Genomic DNA, 17,957 nt, shown 5'->3' on the forward strand with positions numbered 1-17,957 from the left:
AATTTTTATATTTTGCTTGGAATTAAATCAATTCCGCTCTACTTATTAAATTAAAGATTTTTTTTTTGATTTTTAAAACTATTCAATGTTACCTGTGAACTTTGTATGCCACATTTTATGGCACTGAAGTACAATTTATAAATGCACTAATTTTTTCTTTGGCAACTATATGTTTAGTTTAATTCTTCAACTGCCCCCCTAACTCAAAACAACCAATTTAATGTTGATGTATATTATATTTATTTACGGAATACAATTGTAAAAAATATTTAATAAGCGCTAATGTATATAATAATTATGAGGCAAATGTTACATTTTCTTTTGCTTTCTTCCGGATGGGGGGGGTTGAGGTCTTAAAATGTTTATAATTTTTGTTTTTTTTTTGGGTTGCGGAAGAAATGGAAGGGTCGCGGAAAGGGATGATGGGTCACAATAGCGGACCGTTTAGATCCATTAAGTTAATACTCCGGCGGACTTGACCGCTCGCTTCGTAGATTAAGATTTAAGTTACCTTCGGGATGCAGTCGGAAATACGTTGATTTGTTGTTGTTGTATATTTACTATCAAAATGCCGTAAATGGAATACACAATACAAATACAATTGAAGCAGCAAAGTTGTTCAATCAATGCCGTAGATACATTACAATAATATAATTATTAATTTATCGAAAAAAAAAACATATATTTATATATATATATATAAAGAAGACAGACACACACGCTTGCTGTTGTACACATACACATCGGATCTCTAGGCCTACAAACTTACAAATAATATCTATTTATATACGTATCTTTATGGGTCTCTTGCCATACTTGGTTTACGTTGCCTTCTTTTTTTTGCATTACGTTTTGTGTCTAACCGAAATTGATATTTCACCTAAGCGCACGCTTTTCAATTAGGGGAATGGTTTTGGGGGGGCGGGGTGTTTTGGAAGGTTTGGAAACCGGTAGAAAAGGAGCTCCTTGCTCCGGCTTTTGGCTGGCTGGTTGGGTGACTGGCAGGACGACTTAATACAGCAGATCTGTCTTCTGTGTACCCTCACTGTACACTACACTCCCGCCCGGCGTCGCCGTCGGATGGTAATCATCCTCGTCCACAGCTGAGCCTTTCGTGGAGGCACCTGCTCCACTTCCCGCTCCCGCTGCCGCTGCGTCCGTTGCCAAGTCCTCCTCCTTGATCAGTCCCTCGCCGAGGCCCACGATGCTGCCATTCCCGTTGAACATTAACCGGCTGCCCGCAGCTCCGGCCGGACTGCTCCCATTGCTGCTGGGACTGTGGCTGCCATTGCTGCTCCCGCTGCTGCTGCTCTCGGGCAGGGCGTACCGGGTGACTCCCAGCTGGAAGAGGTTGTCCATCGGCGAGCCCTTCATGGGCGTGTAGAAGCCCAGAGCCTTGGAGCCTGCAAGGATGCGGAGATAAAGATTAGAGGTGTTTTTTCTAAAGCGGATTCGAATCCCCTTCGGGATTGTGGGTTAGTACAGTAGTAGTAAAATAGGATGGCACCGAGTTGGGAAAAATATATATAATATAATCCAGGTGAGGTGGTGGCGGTGGTGGTGATGGTGTTCTGGATGGGGGTGGCGGTTCTGGGCCAGATCTTGTCAAGCAAATGAAAACGAAATTTGAGCCGGAGTTGGAAATGGAGATGAGCGATGGAAGTTGAGATGACTAGGTATTCTGATGATGATATGACTAGGATGTGCCAAGTGTTTTTGGGTGTAAAGTGTGTGTGTTTGTGTTCTAATCTGGGTTAGTTACCTTAAATAGTAATATGAATTGGCGATTAGTTTTGATTGCCCAGCGGAGCAGACAGAGCAAGTGCACTGGGTTAGAGGTGTGGCATTTCTGTGTTCGCCCTTTTAATCGGTTATTGGGTTATTTGGCTTTTTATATTTCGTTTTTTTTTTCTCTTATTTTTGTTTTATTTCTGAAGTTTTCACTTTTTTTGCTTGATAGTTTATTTATTGCGGTTCGGGTTCAGCGGCTGCAGTTAATCGGTTATTCAGTTTTCGGTTCGGTTTATTTGCCTTTGCTTGTGTTATCATAGATATTTTTGGTTTTGGTATACAATAGATATTATTTCAACGCTTTGCTTATGTAATCTGTTACATTTAAATAATATCTGCAAAAAGAAATTAGTATGAACAAAAAATAGAAATAGAAGTAAACGCAAACGCAAATGCAAACAAAACAAAGCGACAGCGGTGAGCTTAACAAAAGGTAGTTGTTTGTTGAAATGAAAACCATAGGGGGAAAAGAGGGGGCGGTGGGAGGTGGGAGGGTTGGTTAGCGTAACTAGCTACAATTTCGAATCGCAAATTGCAATTCAATACATGCCCCACAACTGCATACCAAACTAAACTAAACAAAACAAAGCAAACATACATAAAGCACATGGCACATAACTAAAGCCAACTCACACGGGTGCAAAAAAAGATACATTTGTATCTAGATACATACATACGTAACTCAATCAAATGAAAATAGTCACTAACTAAGGTTCTACGTTTCGCTGTGGCTTCGTTTACACCGTCACTTGTCGGAATTAGTCACTAATTAATGTTGGATTTTCATTTTAGCATTATTTAGTATATTGCCACCCCCTGAAATATCACTGCATATTATATCTTGGATCCTCAAAATAATTGCAAAGCATTTATAGAACTAAGCGCTAGCTAGTCTGAATTTGAACACACCTTTGGCTTATTACAGAAGGGCGAAGGAATAGCATAAATATATCATATAATAGCATTTTTAGGAAATTTGAGAAATGGAAACTATAGACTATAGACCATCTTATACATAGGGTTGTGGAAAATGAATGTAATAGGCTCTGATTTTACGGAATACAGATGTGATGGCATCAAATTATCAAACAGCTATCATAGGAACACAGTATTTTGGTGGAATTTAGGTTGGTTTCTTTATAAGAACTCCATTCTTCAGGTATTCCTGGCTCGTCGTTTCAAATATTCCAGTTAATCGTTATCCAGAGCTCCGCATAAACGGCCGCCAGTGCATCAGGAAGCATATATAAGGCATCTAGGCATCTATTAATCGATTAATCGTGTGTTTCGAGTGTCCGGTTGCCCCAGTGTTTTTTTGTGTGTGGTGATTCGTGTGTTTGGGTTTGGTGTTTTACTTGATTTGTGTGTTCCTCGTTTCCGCATTTTTGAGTTATTATTTTTTGCTTTTGGAGTGAGTCGGATATGCACAGGGTTACACATTTTACACTTTACAGTTTACAGTTTAGCGGCCATCAAACCAATATTTTGTTTTGGGAACGGATTGGGGTCACCAAGAGGTATCCAAGGGAACAGTATGGGTGTTCTTTAGCCTAGTGGTAAACATATAGTAAAGCTTGGGCAATGCCTACGTTTCGCTGGCGGTTTCAAGTCGTTGGAATTGGTGTTCTGGATATCTGGATATCTGGTTGGTGTTGGTATTCTGGAGCTTTGGAGACTAGTAGTGCTTGTTTTTATTTGCTGGCTGGCCATCAGACATAGTAGAGCGTGGTGCCCGGGATGCGTGCCTGGAGCAGGGCCGAGCTGGCATTGGACAAAGCCAGCGACGACGGCAGACTGGGCCGACGACGTCGCTGCTGGAGCTCTGGAGCTGGACTCTCGCCACTGCCCCGACCTCCGGTGCATTCGTTTCTATCATATTTACTCTGCTGCTGCTGCTGCTGCTGATGATGATGATGATGCTGTGGCTGGTGGTGATGATGCAGCTGCTGTAGCTGCTCCTTGGCCTGCCGTTGATTGCCCATCGTAAAGGAGGCTGCCTTGCGCGGTCTGGCGGCAGCTGGCTGGGTTTTGGGTGGTGCATCATCGTGCTGGAGGAAGCAGGCATACTGCGGCTTCAGCAGCACCGATGGCCTGGCCCTACGCACCACCACCACCGGCTGTGGCTGTGGTTGTGGCTTCGCCGGGAGCTGGGGGCGCCTGGGGGCGATTGTGGGTGATGGTGATGGTGGTGGTGGCAACTCGGTTTTGGCCACGGTTTCCACTTCTACTGGGATTGCCACTGCTACCGCCGCTGCTGCAGGTTCTGGCTGCTCCTGTTGCTGTTGTGGCGACTGTGGCAAGATAATACCCCTCCCTAAACTTGGGTAATCTGCAAATATGCGTGAGGCGAAATTGAAAGCCTTTCAGCCAGAAAAGACCGAAGCACGAATTGTTTTTTTCTATTTGGAACTCGGTCTATGGGTTCGTTTATTGTTTAGTTTTGTAATTTTTTTAGCTTTTAGTTCGTTGAGAGCTGTGACGTATATAGCGTATATAGAAGAGCAGGGGGTTCGGGGATCGGGGCATTGAAGGGGCTGCTAGCTGAAGGCTGCACCCACCTGATGCGCCTGGTCAGCCGGCGAAACTGAGCGCCCAGGACCACGCGGAACTTTGGCCAGGGGCAGCAGCCCGAGTGGCCCGAGGTCCTGGCGCTACATTTGGGAACTGAGACGGTTACGGAAGTTGAGGCTGGAGCGGAGTTTGGAGCGGGCTCGGAAACTGATACGGAGACAGGGTGTTCTGTGGCTCTATCAGCATCTGTAAAGTGCAGAAACCTTGATTGTTATAAACCCGAATTCAGTGAGGGCTTGGGGATCTAGAGTTGGGGCTATAAGATCACTGATTTCAGGGCTGTTCCTGCTTCGTTACTTTGGTTTACTATGGTCTTTAATCCATTACAGTCTTATCCTGCATACTTTTTTTTATAATAACGTGGGATTTTTTTATTTAATACTGTCCTAACGTGGAAAACCATTAAATGTGATGATATAAGACTTGGGATTTGGGTTTTTCATCTATGGCAGGCTAGGAGAGTGGATCGATGGTCCGTCTGGTTTCAGATCCTGCATACATATGTATTTTAGGCACGGATATCTTTATTGATTTAGAAACATCATAGGTCTAACCTAAATAATTGTAGCATTGGTATATTATATTTTATGTTCTTGACATTTTGCTTTCCTTTTGGGTGAAACTTGTATATAATATATACCATACATTCTACCTAGAACTATTGTCATATACTGTTTTTTATTGGTATTCTAGCCATATATTGGTAAAATTTATTTTTCATTGATCATTATTTATGAGGGATATCCTAACTGATCAAATCCATCTTTAGAATACCCTTGTTCATAGATATTTTCATAAAATGAACTAGATGGTGCATTATTTCGATTCCTTATACATATTATAGATGCTCCCCATATATATCCATTGCTAACCAAGTGTCTGGTGTGTGTTTTGGTGCTCGTATTTGCGAACCCCCCAAGGCAAACGAAAGTGTTGAACTCAAAAACAAAGAGATCGCGGCGATGAGTGATGGATGAGTGGGTATTAATGATGGTAAACAGAACTCAAGAACACAGCTGGTAAATCAAGATTAAGGACAAGGCGAGTGACAGAGAGACAGAGACGGAGTTAGAGGCGCGAGTTCAGGCGGACAGAGACAGAGAGAGAGAGACAGCGACAGAGTGTGCGACAGAGACAGAGAGCGCAGAGCGCAGAGCGACAGAGACAAAAAGCCATTCCATCATTCGCTGCTGCTGCATGCCACATACAACATACAACATACAACGTACAACAACAATAATAATAATAATGATAATAATTATAATAATAATAATAATCATAACGACAAAGCACACACACGTGAACAATGCACGCTTGGATGGATGTTGTGGAACCGATATTACTTACCCAACGGTAAATTCCCCAGCATCGGTCCGCCCCCCGCCGCCCCCGCCCTGTGTCCATGTCCAAGTCCAATGCCATGTCCATGTCCCGCCGTCGATGTGGGCAGCTCGATGATCTCGTCGACGGTCACATGATGATGCTGCTCCTGCAGCCCCAGCTGGTGCATCTGCTCCAGCTCCAGTTGCTGCTGGTGCTGCAGCAGGTGCATCTGACCCGCCAGCAGCATCTGGTGGTGCTTGCTCACATGGCCGAACGGATCGGCGTACGACGAATCCTCGATGATCATCGATGCCTCGGAGGGGTATTCAAACGTCGACGTCAGCGTGTCGTTGAACTGCACGCGGAACTGTGGGAAGATCGAAGGAAATCTGATCAGTGGTCGCTTCTGGAATTACTTTCACTACGATGGGCTTGTAAAAGGGAGCTAACTCTCAGCAATAAAAAAAAACACCGCATATATGAGCTGAGTAGATTCCACAAAATGGTAACATTATAACCCATATTCATAATTTATATTTCTAGGATCAAAAGTAATCTGATCAGTGTCGCTTCTGGAATTACTTTCACTACGATGGGTTTGAAAACGGATCTTAACTTGGTGTTTTTAGTGGTCTTAAGTTGGTTGTTTATGGAAAAAATCCCTACCTAAATTTTACCCTTTTTGTAATGGATTGAAAGTAAATCAGTATGTTTAAGCAATGTTTTAAAAAATATTTAAATTTCAAAGATATTAGAACAATGATACTATATCAAGCGAAATAAATCAATTATTTTATAAAATAGTAATATTGATCATTACTCCCAGAGATAAATAACCGCCTGCACATATGATTTCTGAAGATCCCACAAAATGTTAACATTATAACCATAACAGCCCATAATAATAGTTTATATTTCTAAGATCGAATGAAATCTGATCAGTGGTCGCTTCTGGAATTACTTTCACTACGATGGGTTTGAAAAGGGATCTTAACTTGGTTTTTTAAGTAATAAAAAAACCCAACCCAAATATTACTTTTTTGGAATGAATTTAAAATAAATCAGTCTATTTAAGATAATATTTTACCCATGTTTTAAAAAAAAATTTCAGTTTCAAAGATGTTAGAACAATGCAAGTAAACAAACGTTATAAATCAATCATTATTGTATAGTAATATTGATCCCTACTTCAAGCAATAAAATATTACTTACTTAATATTACTATATATTTACTATTTAAGTTAAAATTTTATGTTAGAATAACGGAAATATGACAAATGGTATAGTAAAAATCAATAATTTTATTGGGTAATAATAAAGACACTTGCTTCAATCAATAAAATACACCGCAAATATGCTTTCGGTAGATCCTAAAAAGTGTTAACATTATAACCAAACAGCCCATAGTCATAATTCTATTAATACCAAATGGCCACCTTATATTGCTATTATCATTCTTGGAACTTGTGACTGTTTGAACTTTTGTACCCTTACTATATTTACGGAATTATTATTTGTTTATTTACATTTAATATGGCGCCTTTGAATTTAATGATAACTCTTTGGATATCAGCTATTGACTTGGATTACGAACACAATTTAAGCCCTTAGGAAGTAATGAAAAATAAAATAATTAAAGACCATCTCAAGATGTACATACACATGTTGCTATTTCTTTGTTTTCGTCAACCCATGAGTCTTAATTTACATAACCACATTTACATTAGGCGATTCCACAAGTTGTCAAATTTATAGGCAAAAAAACTAAAGTTTCTCTTCTCGCCATACAATTTCAAGGTTGGACGAAAGTGTTGGATCAAAGCTTTGTCGGCAATGTCGTGTTTTGGCTACGTTTGTAAATGCATAATGCATGGGGCATATGATAATTTTGGCCATTTACCACAGGTGGCAATGGGATGGTTTTATCCGTGACATTGGAGTAGTAATTGCAAATAAATTGTTCTCAAAGGCAACTACCATCGGGCGGCACTTACTCATCGCTGCCTTATCGATGGCATATCAATGAGTCAACCCCAATGACTGCAGAAATCGGGCTCCTTATCGGAGAACAAACCCAAACAGACCGACGCAATTCGATGTGATACGATTGAATTGATTCGGAATTCGGAATACGGAAATTCAGGCTGAGGCTTCTGAGGGGTTAAAGACAATAGAGGTGGTGTTCCCATATCAGTCACACTGATGGAACGCACCCGAATAAGGGAATAGCTGAATAAATTAGCGCCTGGCGTACAAAAGGGGACACAAATCCCTCAACTAAGACGAACCTAATGCGGGTTGATTAATAGTCCCTGGACAGGCGGACACAGTCGATAAATGTTATATAAGTGGCAAGAGCATAAAAATACCGCTCTACATTCTCCTTATCATCGTTCCCCATTGAATGGTCAAACACACAGTACACTCGAATACATTTCCCTCCTTTACAAGGGGGCAGCAAATAATCTTATCTTATCCTTTTCACACAAACACATAACAGCCCAACTGAAATTGGAAAAAGTACCAATGCTATCTTTCGGTGGCAATAACAAAACGCCGCACCTGACTCACTTATGAGTGATATACAATATACTGGGGATCGGGATTGTCTGGATCCATCCTGTTCTTCATACATACCGAAGAATCTTTGGGTTTCTGGCGTATGCTGGACTTGCCGTCGATCACAATGTTGGCATTTTCGAACTCCACATCGCACGGCGATGGCGGGCACATGGAGTAGTCGTCATAGTCCGTGTCCGTCGACGTCTCCACGGAGAGATCGCCCAGCAACACGAAGCCCGGCTCATTTGGCTAAAGGAATAGATAGAAAACATTTCAATTAGTATAGGTTTTTGAGTAAAGTAAGTTGAAGGGGATACGTATACAGCATATTAGTTAGGTGATAGGAAATTCCCGCATTTAAACATTCTCAAATTAAGCTTGGAACTCATTAATATGACTTATTTTCCAAAATTAGTCTGTCTTTCAAGTAGTATTTTGATTTATCCAGCTAATTTGAAATCATTATAAAACTGGACATTAAAAATAGTATCATATTTTCTTTAATAAAGTAAATCCAAGAGGATACGTATACAATATTTTAGTAAGGTGATGAGACATTCGCCCATATAAACATTCTCAAATAATGCTTAGAATCCATTAGTATGTCATATTTTCCAAAATAAGTCTGTCTTCCAAGTAGAATTTTGATTTATCCAGCTAATTTGAAACCATAAAAAAAACTGGACATTAAAATAATATCATATCTTTCAAATAAAATAAGTCCAAGATACAATATGTTTATTAGGTCATAAGAAATGTTCCAATATAAACATTCTAAAATTAAGCGATAGAAAACATATAAATAGTCTAAGTATATTGGCCTTGCTCACACAGCAGATATTGAGTTTAAATTATACAGCCTAATAAAAACATTCATTATCTGCATCGAAAATGTTTTGTTTGCTTGGAAATAAAACTCAGGTAAATGTACATAAGCCACTTCAAGAATGTTTTCCAAGCTATTTAAGATGCTTCCCTGATATTATCGTTTTATAAATGGTTAACAAGCCTTTATTTTAGTTTAACTACCTAAGAAGAACTTTAAGAATGTCCATGAAATCGCTTTGTTATCGGTGATGTATAACTCGTTTTTACTTTGGATACAAATGACTGTCTCCTGATAATTTTGAAGGAGGTTCACATTTCCCTTGCCCCGCAAATCTGTCGAGTTTTCAGGTCACATGTGTTCGAAAAGTGAAATTCATGGAAACTCATTCTTAATCAGCGCTTTGTTATGGGTCATCTGTGACTCACGGCAGGGGTTCCGAGGTCCAGGAGAGTTCCAAGTCCATGGTTCCCGGTTCCAATTTCAGTTCCCAGTTCCCAGTCCCAGTCCCGTTCCATGTCGTATAACCCCCCCAACCCCTCCCGCCGCTTTTTGGCCCATTTTTTTTTTGTGGCACAAATCGACCCCCAGCCATATACCATATGCTATATGCCATATATAGTATACCCATGCCGCAGATAATAAAGTTCAAAACGAGATAAAAAAGACAAGGCAAAGGCAAAAGCAAACACAGTAAGTAGAAGTGAGCCTCAAAAAAGAATTGACAAAATTGAGTTCAGTGGTAGGAAGAGGGCAAAGAGAGATAGATAGAGAGAGAGATACGGCAACAGAGAGAGAGGAGAACGGCACAGAGCACAAACAAAACGGGTTTACCAACGAGAAGAAGGCAAGAGGAAAACTTAACCGAACCGAAAGCTAAAGTCTGAGGCTAAGGGAGAGGAATAGGGTATAAAATAGTGCCAGTGCTGTCGGCTTTTCCAACCTCAAGATGGTATAAAGTATTGGAAAATTACAAGATTTACTTCTTTTAGGAAAAAGAATCAGATGATACTTGGTTTTGGAAGTTAAGAATCCACAATTAGTTGGTATTCTATGTAGTATTATGATGTATATAGCTAATTTCGAAATCATCAAAGACCATATTTCTATCTATAGTATTATCAAGTCTAAATGAAAACAAAAATAGCTCCCAAAATAATTTTAGATAGATATATTGATCCCAAACAAATAATGATTTTTAGCGTTAGGTTAAACTACTTAACGATTTGACCAAGATCTGAAATATTAATATATATCAATGTAGTATTTTGATTTATACAGCTAATTTGAAATCATCATTAAACTGGAGTTTAAAAGTAATACCATATTTATATATCTAGGTATGATGACTACTAAGTAAGAATAACCATTGCTCTTAAAATGAATGTTAGACTGATAATTTGATCCCAAAGAAATAATGATTCTTTAGTATTAAGATAAGCAACATTACGAATTTTCCCATATTCCAAATGGATTAAGTCAAAACCTTTGATAATATCAATACAAAACTTCGATTTAACCTTTTAAGAAAGGGAACTTCAACCTTGGCTTAAGAAGGAAAAGAAACAGCTGTAAGGAGCAGCCCAGACTTGCGCATCCCATCCCAACAAAACCGGCATCCCGAGGAGCGGCTGCTCCCCAAGAATTAAGTTCCCCACAGACACATAATATCTCATGTGCACAGTGTACACATATCTTGCCGGACTCGGGCTTTTGCTGGCAGCAGGAAGCGCAGAAATATCTTCTCATGTCCACATGCATGCTTCAAAACTGGTTTCCCACTCTTCCGATCTCGAAAACTGCAGCCAAAGAAGAACCCAAAAGAAGAAGGGACCGAAGACTGAAGACCGAAGACAGAAGACTGCCAGAAGATGAGACTTGCATCTGGCTGGGAACAAAGCAGACTTTGGGAAAGAATATGCAGATACGTATATATATATATATATAGAGAGATTTATGTATATGCATATAGGAGGGGCATCTGCTCATGTCGCACACGATTCGGGGCTATCGATCGGAGAGCTATTCAAGGCGAATTTTAATTGACTCGGAGCAGAAGATCACATCGAACTATTCCCAGCTGTGATGCAAGCTTCTATCTCTATTAGGGGTTTGCCATTTCCTAAAGCAGTAACAGTAGCAGTGCCAGTCGACGATTGAAGATCCCAAATTGATCGGCGATCTGAGTAATGTTAATTAAGCGACTGTGCTGTGTAATCTTTGTGAGATACTTATTCATCAACGCAGGTAATAAATTGGTACTTGGGGCCCGCTCACACTTATCAGGGATTATTAAAATCCTACGATCCTGGTGGTTTCGATTTGTAATTACAGGAATTATGGAAAACGTTTCGGATGGTATGGTTTACTAAACATAAATATAAAGGTTTAACTTGTTTATCTTGACTACAATACTTTCTCAGATCGTTTATCTTTTAGAAAGTGAAAAAAATCACAGATCACTTAGCTCATTTTTGTTTTTTTTGGCAATCTTTCATTTCTTATGATGGTTTGTTCTTAATTTCTGAGTACAGATCAGTCATTAAACAGTTAGAAATGACTTATTTGCTTGAAGAATTGAATAAAATATAACCCATAATAAAGTTAAAACAACGGATCTAGGATCCCTAATACGTAAATCCCTGACCCATATTTCCAACCCTGATCAGTGATGAAACATCTAGGGTTCCCTTATCAAAAGTGAGCCATTCCGTCAGTCATCATGCAAAATTAGCGCTATTTAACGACGTACTTAGACTTGTGACTAATTCCCAGTACGGGGAAGCTAAGATGCACGTTCTCTTGGATGATAGAAAGAGTATCCAAGTGGCGCTTTGTCACTGAAACACCAGATTCTCTCCGCCGTTCTCCGCAGTTCCTCAGTTCCGTTCTCGCCCTGCCTTGTTGAACTTTCGAAATGCGCATGATCGCTGTTCTCTGTGTGCTTTGTTTCATATTTGTTTATATGGCATGGCTGCCGTATGACACAAAAAATAATAATGAAAAAAAAAACTATGCGAGAAAGAAACGGAAAATAAACCATAACAACAAAGATATTGGGGACGAACTCAAGAAACCAAATTACTATCGGGGGAAAATAATAATTCATGGGGTAATTGTTAAGCATGAATAATCCGCAAGGCTGTGGGCCGATAAGACCGCCGAATGTGACTCTCTTCCGGGGAACATTTTGTAAAAAAACAAAATGAAAACGGAGAAAGGGTGAAGGATTGGAGGCCACAGAACGTGATACCCAGTACCCAGTATCCCCACTCCACTCACCTTTGGCAGCTCTCGCTTGCGCCTGTAAATCACAACGTCGCTTTCGATGTAGTCGGGCACTTCCTTGGTGCTCTTGGAGAAGTTGAACACCATCGAGGTGTTCTCCGTGGAATGATGGCTGGAACTGGGCCCTGATCCGCCGCCGCCTGCTCCTCCGCCGGCAGCCTGACTCTGATGGTTCCTCAGCTTGCGCAGTGTCCACAATGGCGAGGCGCTGGCATCCGTTTCGCTGCTGGCCACGTCCTTGGTGTTTATCACGGTGTCGAGACTAGTGGTGGGCGACGATCCCGATCCCGATCCAGCACCCGTTCCGGTTCCGGCACCGGCTTCTGTGGCCGTCGACTTCTTCATCTCATTGATGCGATTCTTTTCGATCTCGCGACTCGTCAGTGGCGTGCTCCCAGCTCCCTGGCTATTGAATAGCGGCCGGATAACACCAATCTGTTTGGTCACCGCTGGTCCGCTGGAATCGTTGATATTGTTGTTGAGCTTCCGTACACTGGTGCTGGTGCTGCTACTCCCGCTGGCTACATGCGCGTTCTCCGTCGAGGCAGCGAATGATCGTTGGGCGCCTCCCGCTGCCGATTCCGTTGGGGGCTTAGGCTTATCGCCTGCCGCCGCGCCCATTTTATCGCGTTGCTCATTGTTGTCGCTGCTGTCGCCGCCGCCGCCGCCGTCGTCGTGATCGTCGTTGTTGGGGCTGTCGTGATCGCCTTCGCCATCGCCATCGCCTTCATCGCGATCGTTTCGCTCAGTCTCGCTTGGCGCCTCGCTCTGCGGTGTAGCCTCCGTGTCCCGTGTCTCCCTCTCCGGCGTCTCTGGCTCCTGCAGGTCCATGCGACGCATCAGCACACTCAACGCCGATACGGGCGAGTCGACCTGTCGGGGTATAATATCCGGATGGACATGATGTGGGGTGTTCCTCAGTGGCGTGGAGGACGCAAAACCCATGCCAGTCGTCGGTGGTGGCGGCGTCGATGCCACCGCTGCTGATGATGGCTGCTTCTGATCCTTGATGATCGATTTGTAGCTGGCCACCTTGCTGGCCACTCCGCCCACGCCATTGGAACGGTGGGCGGCGCGCGGTCGCCGATTGGCACTCGCCTCGAACATCTTGAGCGTCTGCTTGACCAGATCCGGTGGCGGCCGTTCGGTGTCATCGATGATGGAGGTCAGCCGCTTGGGCGGCGCCGTATCTGTACCGCTGTGTAGCCGCTCGCGGGCATTGTGGATCTTATCCTCGATGGTGACGCAGGTGGGCGAGGTGACAGGTGAGGGGGCAGTGGCGGCGCCAGTGGCCTTGGTGGCAGGTGGTGAGGGTATTGCTGCTGCGCCGGCAGTGGTGATTCTCTGACTGTTCCACGGCGATTTCTCGCACAGCAGGGCCTCCACGGAGCGGGCCCGCTTCATCACCTCGTTGCCACGCTTAAAGTGACGCGATCGATTACCCGAACCTGATCCTCCATTGGCGGTGACACCTGGCTGGGCTTCGTCGGAAGTCAAGGGCGGGTTGACAGCTGATGATCCTCCATTGGCGCCCAGACTCACGGGTCGCTGCAGCTGGCTGTTGGGTTTCGGTGACGGTTTGGCCCCCAGTATGGGTGGGGGTGTGGATTTGGCACGCACTTGGCTGGCTACCTCGGGCTCCTCCACGTCCACCTCGTCATCATCGCGATCCAGCAAAGTGTTCAGGCTGGTGGAGCGCTGGAGTCGCTGTTTGCTGCTCTGCTGGCGGGACTCGCGGAGGGCCAGACTGAGGTAGCGGCAACGCAACTTGGACACAATCCCAGGTCCATAGCTCAGATCCTCACCGGTGTCCAGGGAGTCTGGTATGGGATTTGGGGTGTCCACATCGCCGCCTGTGCCCGGGCCGCTGCCAATTTTGCCCGCTAGATGTCGGTGCTGGCCATTTTGTTTGGTTGTCTTCTTCATCTCTTGCATGGCGACCATTGTCGGTTTTACCGTTACCTTTGTGGGCGACAGTTGTTGCTGGTGCTGCTGCTGTTGTTGCTGCTGCTGCTGAATTATGAACTTGTTGCTCTGCAATTTATCGGAAATACTCTTGGTCTTGCTGCAGCTCTTGTTGTTATCGATGGAATTTGTATTGGAAATGTTAGTGTTGGTGGTGGTGGTGGTGGTCTCTTTCGCTGAAGGCTTGCCCTCAGCAACGCTCTGTCCCGGTTTGCATTTCGTTTTCAAGTGATTTTGGTTTGGATTTTGATTTGCTGACGACGACGACGACGATGTTGCTGCTGCTCCAATTGTGCCAGTTTCAACTTCACCACACCGGCCGCTACTCACCATCACCACGACAGCCGGCTGTTCGCGTTCGCCGCTCTCTGTCTCTCTTTCTCTCTCCACGCTCTCGCCTAGAATCTCCCTCTCCGTCTCTTTCTCCTGACTTCTTGTGTTGAGTAGTAAACTCGATCGCTGCTTTGGTATTGGTGTTACTGTTACATTTGTTGTTGCTGCCGCATCGGGCGAAAGGGAGACGGCAACAACAGAGTGATGACCTCCAGTGGAATTGGAATTGGTATTGGAAATAGAAGATTTCTCAGACTTTTCCTCTGAACCGATCATATTTCTCTTTTGACTAGTGCTATTGATTGTCGCCGGTTCCGTGGAATCTGGTGGGGCGAAAAAAAGGGTCGAAAAACAAAATGTTACAAAGATAAATCATAACTCGTTTTTTTTTTGTTCCCTCAGCCCGCCATCTGACAACTCTGCTCTCTGTTATCGATACCCGGACTATCGATAGGCGCGGCGGTCAATTCGAAAGTTTCCCGGTAATTGAAAACGTAACTGTTGGCAAAAACGAATTAAAAACACTTGTTACCATTACTCATGACTGGTTAAATGCCAGCTGAGCAATTGCAGATTGCATAAGTCACAATAAGTCTATCGAGTACAGTCAAATTATTTAATAAATGCATATTAATAAAGATAGTTCACTTATTAATTCTAATTTTAAATACCTTTTGCTTTTCAAAAATGAATTATTGCGTCTTCAGTTATATTAACAAGTATTTGATATAATATAAAATAATATTGTTTGCAACTTTAAATACCTTTATGAAAACTTATATCATCAATAACTCTTTTAAATTTTCAAGGTTTATGCAAGTCCTGTATTTAAAAATGTTAAATACTACTAAAAAGAATCGAGATTTTAAATATTTTCCAAATAGATCATCCAGATTCTACAACATATACGAAATAAAACCCCTCTCTCTTAGCATAATTTGAAAATAACTTTAATTATTAAAACAAAAAGATTGTTGACAATACTATTAAGAAATACAAATTTAATAGTACACTTTTCCACAAATACTTGTCTTTTAAATTCCTCAAATTTCCATTTTAAGTGAAAGTATACCAGCTTGTCTAACCACCACTCACCTGCAATTGCACCTGGAGCGGTGGTGGCTTCCACAGCCAAAGCCCCACAACTGCCATCGGTGGGCGAGGCGATGGATGCCGCCTGGGTGCGGGCCACGTTCGTTTTCCGGCGCTGGATGAGGTCCTTCTTCCACTGCGGCATGTCCGGCAGGAAACCGGAAGTGGGCGACATCTCAGCTGCAGCTCCGGACCCAGATCCTGCAGGTCCAGCTCCTCCAGCTGCCGATCCTGCTGGCACATCCGTGAGTAAATGCAACGACGGCCGCTTCTGTGACTCCATTATCCCCGTCTGCAAGAGGCATTATTCGGGGCATTAGTGTATGTATCAGCCGTATCCGTATCCGTTTGGGTATAGTAGTGTCCCCTATATAGAATGCCACTTTATCCAGCTCTACATCTCGACCCAAAGACCAAGTCTGGTGGACTGACTGGCCCGAAGCTGGTGCCAATTGCAAGTGGCCGCTGCCCAAGCTCCTCTACATGGCAAAGAAGTGGGCATTGCCGACCCAAAAGATTGGCCAACCATGGAAATCATAGCCCACCAAATAAGCTACCTCAAGATTCTCTATTTATTCGACCAGCTTTTCAGAAGAATCAATTGAAGGAATTTCTGATTTAAGGGATAAAAATAATATCCTCTTCAATTATAGGAACTTCTTCTATATATACAAAATAATCTACGTTCTTAAGATTGTATAATTCTTGATTGTGTTAGAAGAAATGATTCAAAATTCGACATGTAACAGTTATAAATGTTTTAGAAATATAGGAAACCATCTTGTTTTGAATGGAACCACCAAAGTGAGCCTATATTTAACATACTTGTAAATATTTCAATATTCTTATCACAAGAACAACATATTTTTTTGAAGAGCAGCAATTATTTTGTGTTTAAAATAAATTTAAAGTAACATATAAAAACAAAATTTTAAGCTGACAAATGCGATTTGCCAATATTGCAGACATTTAAGTTTAGTAAAACATTTTTAAACAAAATGTCATAAGACATTTTTGTAAAACTCATAAACAAGGGTTGTAATCAGCTGTAAGAAGCAGAAATGTAAGTTAATTATATATTAAGGGGTTGAGTAATTTATTATTTATAAATTTATTTTAATTTTTAAAAGGATAGGAAGTGGAAAATTAAATTGAGACCGAATAATATTAAAAATCAATAAAACTGAGTTTTAATTTAAAAGATAGCAGTTCAACCTTTTTTTTTTTTTAGATTTTAAAGTCTTTGGAACATAGAACGTTTCAGTGGAAAACCCAGATTGTCTGAATGTTAGGTGATCCAAAATTCGTGGTGACGACGGCACTTAGAGTTTTATTTTTCTTAATTGGATTAACTGTTGTTTTTACAACCCGACAGCCAAACAAAACGCAAAACAAAGGTAAGAAGCGAAGAAACCCCAATATTTTTCCAGCATAAATATGCTAAACTGCCATAATGAGCGGAAAATGCGATAAAACCGAATCGCAAGGCAGGGCAGTGAAAATGGAAAAGAAAAGCGGGGAAACTGAAACTAAAACTAAAACCAAAACCTAAACCGAACGAACGATTCTTCTTATTGTTTCGCTGAAATTGATTGCATGGCTAGATTATTTTTATTGTTGGAATTGGAATTGTTTCTGTTTCTGCAGCTTTGCATTTTGCATACCGCGATAAAAAATTATTATTTTTAATTTCCCATATCACGGCTGCATGTGTGTGTGTATGCATCGACACGACTCCGACGGAGAAGGTGTGAGCCTGTGTGTGAGTGTGTGTGTGCAGGGTGGGTGAAAAAGGGGAGAGCGATAAAAAGGGGCTGCAAAATGCAGACGAAGCATAAAATAAACAACCGACGACGCGCTATCGATTTTTACGGCAAGCTGGAAGCAGAACTCTCTAATACAGACAGAATGCAAAAAAAGTAAACGAAAATTGACGCCATGCAAAAAATAAGGAATTGCCAATCTAACAATCTAACTCATGGGAAACGGGAAAGAAACGAACGGTAGATAAGAGCCGGGTTTTTGTTTATTTACACAGGAACAGCACCAACACGCAGGCAAAAGCACACACATATGCCCACCACATATACACACTGTGCCGTTAGTTGTTGCCGTTTTTTGTTTTTCTCACGTTTTCGCGAAGTCTTCAATTGATAATCCTTACTTTTGAGATGCTGGCTTTTAAAATCGGTGGTTGGTTTCGTTT

General features: G+C 42.1%; 1 protein-coding gene and 1 long non-coding RNA gene across 4 annotated transcripts; one reads left to right on the forward strand and one right to left on the reverse strand.

Moving 5' to 3' along the window:
- Positions 1-216: 216 nt before the first annotated feature.
- bif (protein phosphatase 1-binding protein bifocal) lies at positions 217-16,034 on the reverse strand. Of its 3 annotated transcripts, XR_001767283.4 has the most exons (6): positions 15,755-16,034; positions 12,356-14,982; positions 8,323-8,496; positions 5,710-6,052; positions 3,381-4,120; positions 1,937-2,126 (listed from the first exon to the last, which is right to left on the reverse strand). XR_001767283.4 is itself a non-coding variant. In XM_017068535.4 (5 exons), exons 1-5 carry the CDS (start codon positions 16,032-16,034, stop codon positions 1,012-1,014), a joined length of 3,816 nt encoding a protein of 1,271 aa, XP_016924024.2. In that variant the 3' UTR covers positions 217-1,011. The 3 variants fall into 3 exon arrangements, 2 of the variants coding, with proteins under 2 accessions (XP_016924024.2, XP_016924025.2); XM_017068535.4 differs by lacking the exons at positions 1,937-2,126; positions 3,381-4,120 and adding an exon at positions 217-1,403; XM_017068536.4 differs by lacking the exon at positions 3,381-4,120.
- On the forward strand, positions 14,979-16,706 carry LOC139353378 (uncharacterized). The gene is made up of 3 exons (XR_011604622.1): positions 14,979-15,141; positions 15,721-16,072; positions 16,144-16,706. It is a non-coding gene; the product is annotated as an uncharacterized lncRNA (long non-coding RNA).
- Positions 16,707-17,957: the final 1,251 nt, after the last annotated feature.

This window comes from Drosophila suzukii, chromosome X (assembly GCF_043229965.1).
Source record: "Drosophila suzukii chromosome X, CBGP_Dsuzu_IsoJpt1.0, whole genome shotgun sequence".
Lineage (NCBI taxonomy): Eukaryota > Metazoa > Arthropoda > Insecta > Diptera > Drosophilidae > Drosophila > Drosophila suzukii.

Excerpts from the sequence above, each read along its gene's own strand:
- bif (XM_017068535.4), bottom strand. The coding sequence starts at position 16,034 with ATGGAGTCACAGAAGCGGCCGTCGTTGCATTTACTCACGGATGTGCCA. Across the intron at positions 8,497-12,355 it reads GCAAGCGAGAGCTGCCAAAG|CCAAATGAGCCGGGCTTCGT; the intron begins GTGAGTGGAGTG and ends CTATTCCTTTAG. Across the intron at positions 6,053-8,322 it reads AGAAACCCAAAGATTCTTCG|TTCCGCGTGCAGTTCAACGA; the intron begins GTATGTATGAAG and ends ATCTTCCCACAG.